This window comes from Leptopilina boulardi, unplaced genomic scaffold, assembly GCF_019393585.1.
Source record: "Leptopilina boulardi isolate dan_hultmark-lab unplaced genomic scaffold, ZJU_Lbou_2.1 LbouV2_396, whole genome shotgun sequence".
Taxonomy (NCBI): domain Eukaryota; kingdom Metazoa; phylum Arthropoda; class Insecta; order Hymenoptera; family Figitidae; genus Leptopilina; species Leptopilina boulardi.
Window position 1 is genome coordinate 563,673 of NW_026137969.1, and position 13,036 is coordinate 576,708.

Consider the following 13,036-nt stretch of genomic DNA (forward strand, 5'->3'; position numbering starts at 1 on the left):
AAAAGTTACTATAAAGTTACTAAATTTCCACTAGAGCAGAGTGCGGTAGTTGATGATAATTATGACAAATATGAAAAAAGGAATTTTTAGAATTTAAATTATAAATGAGAATAAGAGAGAAAGAAAATTTAAAAAATGGAGACGCTTGCTTTTGAACGAACGGTCAATACGTCGAACAGACAAAATGTCGAAAAGCCAATACGTTGAACAGGCAAAATGTCGAAAAGCAAATACGTCGAACTGATAAAATGTCGAAAATCCAATACATCGAACGGACAAAATATCGAAAAATTTTATTGAAGTAACTATAATTATACTTATTAAGTCAATAAAAATTTTCGACATTTTGTCAGTTCGACGTATTGGCTGTTCGAGGTTATGGCTTTTCGACATTTTGTCCATTCGACATATTGGCTTTTCGATATTTTGTCCGTTCGACGTCTTGGTTTTTGACATTTTGTCAGTTCAATGTATTGTCTTTTCGATGTTATGGGTTTTCGATATTTTGTCCACTCGACGTATTAAGAGTTCGGTGAAAAGCAAGCGTCTCAAAAAATGTTATTAACATAACCAATTCAATTTTCCCGCACTTTCGGTGATGTTAGCGCCACATGTTAATGAATTTTACTACTACAATTCTCTGCAACTTCTGCAGTGTATTACCAACCTAACCGACTGTCGATAAATTAGAATTCAAATCGCTACACTGACTAGTGTCACCCTCTGTAGTTAAATTGCAAATTCATTTATACAAAATATTAAATCTCCCTTATATAAGTATGTGTGTATGTATACATATACGTATGACATGATTCGTTTTGGAGTTTACATTTTCACTCGTCGTGTAACTGTAGTCGTATTGGACAAATTGGGAACTGGGAAAATTTCTAACCTAAGCTAACAGCTAAGTCAGCTGTTGTGTGTGCAAGAGACAGAGTGGAGCAGTGTCGTGACGACGAGGTTGCTCTTGTGCCTATGTCGTCGTCAGTCGTGTATTCGTTTTATGAAAATTACTCATTATTATTATCATTAATAATAAAAAGTGATAATAGAATATCGCGGATCGTTCGAGATCACGCGCGAGGTTTCACCTCCTGAGAAACCGTGCGCGCGACTTCAACGTTCCTCCGGGAGTCCAGTGGCAAGGACTCCCAACGGATACGAACGGCGAAGGTGCGCGACAAAGTCGATTCTTTTTTGTCGTCATCGTTGTCGTTGACGAATTATTATCACCAATAAAAAGGAATAGGTGACAAAATAGTATGTCGCGCCATGTTAAAAAATTTTCAATAATTGTCGAAAGTGAATATAAATAAAAACATTGTCGATTAATTAGTGTCGTGTGTGTGTTTGTGTGTGTGTGAATTTAATTTGCCTCGCAACAAAATTAGTATTAGGAATAAAATAAATAAATTAGAAAAAAAAATTTTTATTATTAAAAACCAGTGATATAAACGCGTCCTGTAACTCTAACCTGGCAAGTGATCTTTTTAAAAATCATCCAAGCTGGATAAACTACCCGAGTATCTCCGCGATACCGTGGACTGGTTTATGGGGTAAGTGTTTTTTTTCCTATTTTCTATTGTTCGCTCAAGTTTTAAAGTGTATTTTCAAATTTTGAAATAATTTTTTTTTTTTTGTTCTCGATCGTATATATGAAATTTTCGCGCGTTTTACGCGCGCGCTCCTTGCTCTTGTTTGCTGACTGCTTTTTAATAAATATACCATAAAGGAAGGGGGGATATTGCCAGTCACGGCGTAAATTAGGGCGCTTTATAAAATATTCAAAAAATTTATTTTTCACTTTTTAGTTATTATTGCTATTTTATTTATTGACTTTATTTTAAAAATTAATCTCAATTAATTATTTTAACGTATTCTTTTTAACTTTAAAAAAAATGATTTTCTTTTTTGTAATTTCTCCTAGTTTTTTATTTTCTTTTCTTACTAAATAGCAAAAAAAAATTTTGTCATTCTTACATCATCGTTTTTCATCTATTGTAAGTATTGGTATGAAACAAATTTTTTTTTCCTCTTGTAAATTGTTACGTAAGAAAGGTAAAATTTAATAAAAGACATAATCTTTCTCTTTAGAGGTTATATCATTTTTATTACTTTCTTTTTTCATTTTCATATAAACATTTATAATAGTGAAAAATAAATTTAAATCTGTCAAAAAAAAAAAAAAAATCTTTTCTAAAATCAATAATTTTTGTAATGAAACAATTTTATCCTTTACATTATTTTTTATAGATATGTTAATTTCGGAAGTTTTTATCATTCTATTTTTTTTTCTTTTTTTTTTTTTAATGGAGGATTTAAATTCAAAATGGAGGATTATTTAAAATGACGTAATTGAAGTTTAAAAATTTTAATTAGTAGTAGATGTAATTTGTAATTTTTCTCTTTGCAAAATTATTTAAAGTGCTTATAAATTTTTGAAAAAAAAAATCAAAATAAGATTTTGAATTTTACCGAATTTTGATATTCATATTAAATTATATATAGGTCAAGGGATGTTTTTTAAAAAAATTAAATAAAAAATGACCTTTTTATATTTATACCTATTATTTAAATTGCTTTAAAAAAAATATTTTTTATAAATTCAATTATTTTTAAATTAATTAGATATCTATACCTGTGCCTTTTTTATCAATTAAAAATTTTTTTAATCAATTATTTTATTATTTTTATGGCTTGTAAAAAAAAATTGAAAAAAAAATTCCAATATCGCAAATTTGACCGAGAAAACCACGAAAATGTTTTATATTCATTTTTTTCACTTTAACCGCAAAAAAAAAAATAATAAAATTTACAAATCATGGAATTTAACAGAAAAAAAATTATTGATTACGTATAGAATAACATCGGATTAAATATTTTAATAATTTTCAATTTTAAGTAATTAAATTTTTTGAAGTAAAAGAATTTTTTAAATAATTGACTTTAAAAAAAAAAATAACATATAAATAATGGGGGCATTCTACACCAAACGTTTCAGTAAAAAAATAAAATTTATTCGATTGACTTAAAATATTGGTAAATTTTTGTCCTATATAAGAGTGAAATATGCCTAAAATTTTAACTCATTTAAACAAAATTTTATAGAAATAGAAGGTGGTGGTTTGTCATAGTTGTATTTAAAAAAAATCTGTGCCACTTAAACCGCAGAAACTTCAATGGCTTCTTATTTCTATAGATTTTGTTTAAATGAGTTAAAATTTTAATTATTTTTCACTCTCGCATAAGACAAAAATTGACCAATGTTTTAACCCATATGACGCTGAAGTTACCAATGTTGATTTGACGAAACAACGAACGAATTTTTCGTTTTCAGATTAATTTAAAGGCCAAGAATTAACCCCTTGCGGCTACAGTATTTAATATAAAGAGCTGAAATTTGGTACATTCATGTATTTACACGTGTAGATTACAGGAAAAATATAGCGAGACCGATTTAATTTGATGGCTACGAGCTAGAAAGAAAAGAAATCGGGTTTTTTTTTTTTTTTTGAAAAAATTGCAAAAAATGACTTGGGGGTTTTTGGGGTCACTGCTTACGAATCCGATGTTAGTTTTCAAAAATTCAAAATGGCGGATTCAATATGGAGGACGATTTTTTGATAATATAATGCAATTCACTTGAAATTTGTAATCAGCGACCCTGAAAACCCCCGAGTAACAAATTTCAAGCGAATTGCATATATATTGTATTATCAAAAAGGCTTCCTCCATATTGAATCTGCCATTTTGAATTTTTGAAAACTAACATCGGATTCGTAATTAATGACCCCAAAAACCCCAAAGTCGCAAAATTTAAGCAAATTCAATGTCATTATGGCAGTTGGGGGCACACATTGATCAAAACTTTCACATTTTACTTTAGATTTGACGCCATATTGGGTCCGCTATCTTGAAATTTTTAATTTTACTTTACGTTTCTCGAAAGTATATCATTTTTATGCACCTTTAGTTGAGAATAGAATTTCATTCTCACACTGTTTCAGGGTAAAAAAAAATTGCCAAACTTGAAAAAATGAATTTTTTTTTGTCTTTTATGATAATAAAACCGCCATATTTAATTATGTCTTGAACAAAATTGATTTTTGACATCGGTATCGAAAAACAGCACACTTAAGATCTATACGCAAAAAGTATACCTCTGGTAAAAAATATTGACCGTTTTATTAATAATATCTTAGCTTGAAAGTGTATAAAAAATTTTCTGGTTTTTTGGCGTTAATGGAGTTAAGCCAATCGAATAAATTTTATTTTTTTTTTACTGAGATGATTAATAAATAGAATGACCCTTTTTTACTATTTTTTGAAAATTATTTTTCTACTTTATTTTAAAAATATTTCCATTTATTCTTCATAATTCTCATTTAAAGTATTTATTATTATTATTGGACATTAATTAATATTCTGATGATTTTTAATGCAATTTTCTTGGCGATGATGATCATGAATGGATGAAATGTCATGTGATTCACGGTTACTAAAATAGACGACAGGATTTCTTCGTTATGCGCCAAGAACCCAGACCGTGTCATTTGCCTATCTCTGATTCGGGACTTGCATCGTTTAAATTTTCTGATATTTTCACACTTGGAATAAGAGACAATTTGAAATTTCAAAAAATTTCGTTAAAAATGATGCGAATATGGTAAAAAAAAGTTTTAAAAAAAAGTTACATTACACTACAATTAGAGAGTGTTTGAAACATAAAGATAGGCACGACAAAACTTAATATCGATTATTATTTTTAAAATTTTCTAGTTTAAATTATGTAGGAATCGATTTTGTACAAATTTTGGATGTTTAACTTAAAATATTCAATTTTTATCGTTAGAATTTTCAATTAGATCAATATACATAATAATAATTATTTTTGAGCCGAATTTTTATTTGTTCGAATTAGTATTTTGCAAAATTTTCATCAAAACGATTTTCCATATTACAGACTATTTATATAACCGAAAATTCACTTCACAGAATTTTTATTTGCATAGAATTTTCATTTGTTCGAATTATTATTTGATATAATTTCCATATAACCGATTTTTCATACTAGAGAATTTTTACTTAACCAAAAAATCATTAAACAGAATTTCTAATTGATATAGAATTTTCATTTGTCGGAAATTGCAAATGGCCGAACAAACAATCGATTTTGGCGCGATTTTTAAAATCAATCAATCAAAATTTATCCATAAAATTGTGATTGGTTGATTTTAAAAATCGCACCGAAATCGATTGTTTGTTCGGCCATTTGCAATTTCGGACAAATGAAAATTCTCTATCAATTAGAAATTCTGTTAAATGATTTTTCGGTTAAGTAAAAATTCTGTAGTATAAAAAATCGGTTATATGGAAATTAGGTATATGAAATTCTATCCAATAAAATTTTTTTTAAAATGCCTATTATGTTAAATGAAAATTCGAGCAAATAAAAATAGGAACAAATAAAAATTCTGTGAAGTGAATTTTCGGTTATATAAAAATTCTGTAATAAACTCTCTAAATCTGAATTAGTAAAAATATTTACTAATTGAAATTAGTGACTTACTTTTTGCTTTAAAATTAGTTAAATTTTACTAATTGTTAGTAAAAGTTACTAATAATTAGTAAAATTTTACTAATGCAAAAAGCAAAAAGTAAGTCACTAATTCAAATTAGTAAATATTTTTACTAATTCAGATTTAGAGAGTAGAAAATCATTTTGATGGAAATTCTGCAAAATACTAATTCCAACAAATAAAAATTCGGCTCAAAAATAATTATGAAATTCCATAAAATGAAAATTCTAACTATTTATTTTTAGAACATATTCATGCGTCGTCCATAGGTTATGACATCCGAAATGTATATAAAATCCATTTCTATACTCTCTAAATCTGAATTAGTAAATAAGTTTACTAATTTGAATTAGTGACCTAATTTTTGCTTCTCAATTAGTAAAATTTTACTAATTATTAGTTACTTTTACTAAGAATTAGTAAAATTTAACTAATTCTAAAGCAAAAAGTGAGTCACTAATTTAAATTAGTAAACATTTTTACTGATTCAGATTTAGAGAGTATAATATATTATTTAAAAGACGATAAATTAATATTATTATTATTCTTGTTATTAATATTATTATGATTATTATTATTGTTTTTGTATTTTATTATTTTATTGGGAGAAAAAAACTTCTACCGAATTTACTACGTCGTAAAACGTATTAAATATGATTTTTTTTTATTTTCAAATGGATTTCTGTTTATTTGAAAAAATTGATCAAATTTTTTTTTCTTTTTTTGTAATCTTACAGTAACATTTTCCCATATATGTATGTGTATTTTTATGTGAAAATGTTTAATATCTCATTCGATCGCACTGTTATCTATATGTATCTCTTATCTATATCAGTAAACACCAAAAAGTGTGGTTTGATAATTACTACCAGCTCAGTATAGTGTTTGCTTTGCAACGTGATAACAACGAACTTATCTAATTTACCATTTTCATATTGAGGTAATTTTCTGTAATTGTGGATTGAATTTTTTTTTTTTTTTTTAAATCGTTTAGATCGAGAAAAAATAGGTTTTTCAATTTTGAAAAAAATAATTTTTTAACCCTTTTTTTAAATTAAATGTTTAATCATTTTTTGGAGAAAAAGTTTTGTTTGAACGAAATATACAATTTTTTTTTGGAATTGACACAATTTTTTGGTTATTAAAAATAAAATTTGATTTTATCTGTAAATAAACATTTGGTTTGTGTTAATAAATTTTTCGTTTGATTTATATTGTAATTGGTTATTTCAAACAAATTTTTTTTATAAAAACCAATGTTTTTGAATGATTTGCGCAGTTGAAATGTTTTGATTTTGCGATAACTATATATTTTTAGAGAAATATTAAATTTTTGAAAATTTCAAAAAGGTCGATTTTTAAAAAACTGGTATTGAAAATGTGTTTCAATTTATGTAATTTTTAATCAAATTTTTCAATAAAGGGTTTTTGGGGTCGATAACAAGGAAACAAATTAAAAATCAATTTTTGAAAAATCTCTTTTTCAAAATGGTAAAAAAAATATTGACTTTCCACATTTTTTTTTTTTTTTTTTTGAACGAACAATATCCAAAACCGTAATTTTTCGAGGTCGATTTATGAATCGAATTTTTATTTTCTGCATTTCTTGAGTGCTCCAAACTATGAAACAGAATTGGGAAAAAGAAAATCAAATTTTTATGTACCCTTTTATTTTTTTTCCTTCCCCTCTATACACCTGTTTCTGCAACAGAGAGGAACCATTAGATTTTTATGTGCACTTTTGTACTTTTGTTTTTTCTGATGAAATTTTCGTTATTCGAGAAATGTTTTAATAGACATATGCATATTTGTATATATCTATAGTTTAAAATTTATGGATTTCCCGATCCGAAAACGAATGTGTATATTCATGTGTCCCTTAGTTTCGACAGTTTTTCTTTTTTGATTTATGAAACTACAATTTCGTTAAACAAATCGACTATATGTTTTATTCGATTTTAGTATATAATATTATAAGTAAAACCAAATATTTAATATATTTTTTTTTGAACCACATCCATATAAATAGATTTTGAATATTACAAAAAATTTTTTTGCCTACTTCAGAACGAAATTCGAATCTGATCTCAGAATTGACCCAGCGCTAAAGTATTCGAGGTATTCTACCCTAAAGCTGCAAATTGACATTTTTTGACCATATTTGAGGTAATTTTACATCAAAAGTTAATATTTTCTAAAGAAAGGTCGTTACATCATCTGAAAGTACTATTCTTACCCTTTAAAATGTATTTTGAAACTTTAAAAAATCTTTATTTTGCTCTAAATTATCGTCATTTAATTTAGAGCCAATGAAATAAGGGTTAAAAAAATTTTAAAATGCATTTTACAGGGTAAGAATAGTATTGTCAAATGCTGTAACGGCCTTTTTAGAAAATATTAACTTTTGAACTTAAATGACCTCAAATATATTCAAAAAATGAGACTCATGATTATCCCATAAATAGAATTTTGATTAGAAAGAATTTTATTAGATATAACTATTTTTTAAACGAATTTTTATTGTACAGAATTCTCAAAAACGTTGGAATTTTTATTTGTTCAAAATTTCAAATGTCCAAACAAACAATCGATTTCGGACATTTGTAATTTCGGATAAATAAAAATTCGGCGTTTTAAGAATTCTATACAATAAAAAAATTCGTTAAAAAGAAGAGAATTTGTACACTGAAGAGAAATTCTCTCAGAAGTTCGATCAATAAAGGAAATAATAGTAGAAAATCAAAAAGCCTCTAGTAAAGTTCTAAAATTTTATTTTCCAAAAGTATTCGACATTCTCTCTGGCATATTATATATATACAGTGAGGAGAAAGAGATGCTGAGAGTAGAGGGATAAAAGATGATCTTGTAGAGTATAGGATTTGATTATACTGCACTGACTATGTAATAAAATTTACATAGGTACAACCAAACCTCAACTGAATACATACTAGAATTACCGAACATAACATTGATGTTTCTAAACCACACCAAACAAATGGATGTGGCATTGACAAAACAGAAGCTTTCAAATGAGGACCACATGTTTAAATTTAATGACACCAAAATCATAATTGTTATAAATCTCACAATAATTATATATAAATAATTATTGTGCGACGCATATAATTATTCTTTAAAAATTATTTGAATTTTTATTTTATAATTATTTTTTAGTTTTTTTATTTTTGAATTATCTTTTAACACAGAATTTCTAGGAATTTTTACTTAACAGAATTTTTAGGTGCCAAATTTTTTATTCGGCATAATTTTTATTTCACTGAAAAAAAATTCTGGTTAGGCTATATTTAACATTACTTTCTAGTTATGTTAACCAGAATTCTAGTTGAATTAACTAGAATTTTCGTTAAAATAACCAGAATTCTGGTTAACCTAACCAGAATCAAAATGTTAAATATACCCTAACCAGAATTCTGGTTATTCTAACTAGAATTTTTTTTCAGTGTTTATACAGAATTTTTCATTTACTCCACATTTTATTTAACTCATTTTCGAGCATTTTTTCGAGCTCAAATTAATTGAATGTTTATGAATATTTTTTTCAGTAGACCCGTTGGTGCAATTTACACATGCGCAGTAACGTTTTATGATAATTACACAAGCGCAGTCTATGACAGTTACACATGCGCAGTAGTTTTCTATGATAGTTACACATGCGCAGTAGTATTCTATGGTAGTTTCACATGCGCAGTAGTATTCTATGATAGTTACACTAATATAGATTCAAAATCCTTTTAAATATGAAGTTTCTGTATTACTTGAGTAGTTAAAAAAGTCGTAAAATCTTTATCCCATCTAATTAGCAGACAAAACAACCATGAATTATCATTATCAGAACCAGGAAATTGAATTTTGATTTCTATTTTGCCTGCGCAGTTTTAAAATATTGTTTATTTTACATGAGTTATAAGCCTTCATTCTGAGCTACAATTTTTTGAGCCGATAGCAGTAGATATGTGTAAAATTGCTGTATATACATAATAGTAAGTTGCTCCTAAGTATAGGAGCTACAACAAGTTATTTATTTTTTAAAAAGAAGTCAATAACAGCCAATCGTTTCGCTTCTGATGTTTCAGCGTTAGAGTATATATACACTTTGACCTCTAAGATGCGGGAAAAGATAGAAACTTGTTTGGTTTCTTAGCTGTGCCGTGTCAATAATTACATTAGTGGAAGGTGCGTTTTGCCGTTCCTCTGAGGGAAGCCCTTCTATATCTATTTATCTCGTTTATGTATATATATATGTATATGTATATAACATGTATGTATAGTGTAAACGAGGATACACACTGACGTAGTTTGTACTGTAAACGTTTGGAGAACGGGAATCAGTTTGTTCGTTGTTGTTGCTCCGCTGAGTGGTCACCTACGAACACGGGGCATTATACTTCTGCGTGACCACTTGTCACGCTCGGCTTCCTCTCTTCCATTTTCTCTCTCTCTCTCTTTCTTTCTCTTCTTTCTATATACATAGTTTCCTCATTTTCTTCATACACATACACAAATATTAGTTGATCTACAAAGACTCTGGTTGCTCCAAACTTTTTTTTTTAAATTTAATCCTGTTATTTGTTTTTATTCTTAATTTTTATATGAAAATTTTACTGTTTTTCGTTTTTATACTTAATTTTGACATTGAAAAATGTATTTTGAGATGTTTATCATCAAATAAGATTTCAATTCATATGCTTTAAGAGTGTTTGTTTTCTATATATATATACCATCGACAAGCATTTAACCGCGTATTGAATTTCCTCCCCTAGCCAACATGAAATGCCATTCATGAGGTAAATGTTAACATTGGGAAAACTTAAATATATCTTGAACCGTTTTTTTTTAACTTATTAAAAGCTTACTTTAAAAATTAACTCTCTGTAAAGTTACCTTCGGTCGGTAAGGTTGGAATCTGTTACGATATTTGATTTAATCGATAAGGTAGGGATCTGTTTTATCGACCATTAATTGTTATTAAAAACGGTAAATTATAAAAATTGTTTTTACTTATTTATTAATTAAGATATTTTTATAAAAAATGAATGTTTAATCAGTGTTAAATTAATGTTAAATCAATGTTAATTCAATGTTAATTTAGTTAAACTTTACCAAATTCAATTTTCTAAAATTATTAGCATTTTAGATGGATTGTACATAAAATTACATCAAAGTATAAATAGTAAAAATAAATTATTATATTTTACTTTTGTTAATAACAATTAAAGGCATATCCCTACCTTATCGGTTGAATCAAATTGTCTAAAAAGCTTCCTACCTTACCGACAATTCGTAAGTAGTATATTACTACAAAAGCAAAAGCAGTAGTTAAATAGTTTCTTTGAGGAAGTTAAAAAACTTTTATAGGTTATGTTAATAGGTTGACATTTTATATTCGTTTATTTTTTTTAATCTCACTTTTAATAATCGAAAATATTTTCATATATTATTTTTCATTTGAATTTAAATATAATATTTTTCAATTTTTTTTAGTGATTCAATTTTTTTGTTATTTTAAAATATTATTATTTTCTTTCTATTGGTTGCTGTGAGTCCTCCATCATGTTCGGTTTAGGTCTAGGAAGTAGAAAACTTCTAAAATATTCGCCAATTGATGCAGCACTTTCAATTGATGTCGAGGAGACTGTCACTTGTTTCTGCAGGTTAGTTTATAAATTACATTAAACAAAAAAAAATATATATATATATAAAATTTTTACAATTATTAATTCAATTGCATTTTAAAATATAAAGAAAAGTATAAATAATTTTCTGTTAATTTACATTTGTTATGAAATAACATAAATTTTTTACAACATTACAGTAATCATGATTATTAATATAATTAATTAAAAATATAAATTTATTTATCGTTTATTGTAAACATTTTAATTATTCAAACATATATATATATATATATATATAAATATATATATATTTCTCGTAAAGTAATGAATGGATTGAGTTAAAATTTTATGGAACCCATCCTCAACATATTTAAAAATTTTCTACAAAATTTTAACTTAATACATTCAGTATTTTAGGAGAAATCAATATTATCAAGTAATTAACCTACAAAAAATTCAATAATAAATTCAATAAAATGTCAGTTGATATTTTTCAAAATTTTGTTGTCTTTGACGCATCTCGTCTAAGGAATAGACTGACTTTGTTAAAATAGGGTTTTGGCTAGGACGAGACAAGTTTTCCTATTTTGAAAAAATTACAAACAAGTTTAGTGTTTCATTGTTGATTTAGAGCTTCCAAACTAAAAATCATATATCACTAAAGTATGTAATGAATCTTGATCACAGGGATCTAGTCAGGGCCTTATCAGTTTTCCTAGTTAAAAAAATGTAATCAAACGAAATTATTAGTTAATTTATTATTTTTTAATTTATGAAAAAAACTGCCAAGGCCCTAACTAGTTTTTTCCAAAGTGGTGCATTGATTGCAAAACAGCGTAGCAATCTTATAGGGTGCTGGTCAGTTTTCCCGATGAATGCCACATCAGTGGTAAGGTAAACCGTTTAAGATACTTAGAAGAACCGAAATGTAATTTGTTTTCAATTTATTTCATCTAGTGCAAAAATTCGACGATGTGACCTAAACTTAGGCGAAATAGGGAACTGACCGGGGCCAAATAGGGCGCTAATCGGGCCCCGCTTTTAACCGACGTGAAACGTCTGTCCCCAACTACCCGTGTAGAAATTGCACCTACCAGGGCCCTATTAGGGAATGAAACGCCACATCTGACCAGAAAATGTGGATTTCCTAATCAGGGCCACATCAGGCGCGGCGTTTCATTCCCTAATAAGGCAGCCTGATCCGGACCCGATCTGAGCCCTGGCAAAATTTCTACACGGGTAGGTTTAGTGTTTTTATTGTTGATTAATGGCTTCCTAACCTGAGCCCTGCCAGTGCCCGATTAAAATATCAGCATTTATATTCAAAATTTGAATAAAATTCGTTGGTTCTAGTTAAAAAAAATGTATAAATAAACTAAGTTTCAGTTAATTTATATAGAAAAACTGACAAGGCCCTGACTAGTTTTCTTCCAAAATAGGGGAATAAATCGTAATCCGGAAATTATTTTTTTTACTAAAAATATATAAATAACGTTAATAATGAGGGTTGAGGAACTAGTTTGTCTCAGAAAATGGAGCATAAATATAAGACATTGATTGAACGAAGGCGTATATGTACATTTTTATATATAAGGGAACATTAAAAGTTAATATATAAATGGTTGCCCTTAATGGCATTGTCTCTAAAACAAGTAAACAAAACGTCATCTTGGTCCAGAGAAAGAGAGAGAGAGAGTGAGAGAGACTACACCACATCCGCCAAAGTCGCGTCATTCAGGCACCTTCATGTATCGATCCAATCTCGTATAATCCTGCAGAGAGCAACATCAAGTGACGCCAACCTTCAGACTTTATTTTAAT

At 27.4% G+C, this 13,036-nt stretch overlaps 1 protein-coding gene across 3 annotated transcripts in view; it reads left to right on the forward strand.

Moving 5' to 3' along the window:
* The first annotated feature begins 842 nt into the window (after nt 1-842).
* The window catches only part of LOC127288781 (MOB kinase activator-like 2), a 41,286-nt gene continuing 29,092 nt past the window's right edge, over nt 843-13,036 (forward strand). For 2 of the 3 annotated variants that reach the window (XM_051316423.1, XM_051316424.1), the window contains exon 1: nt 11,130-11,251. Coding sequence is in view for 1 of the 3 variants with exons in the window: in XM_051316424.1 (XP_051172381.1) it covers nt 11,151-11,251 (101 nt within the window). In the remaining 2 variants the exon portion in view is untranslated. Of the gene's footprint in view, nt 1,557-11,129; nt 11,252-13,036 lie in introns of those variants that run through there. The other variant, XM_051316422.1, reaches the window with a different exon arrangement.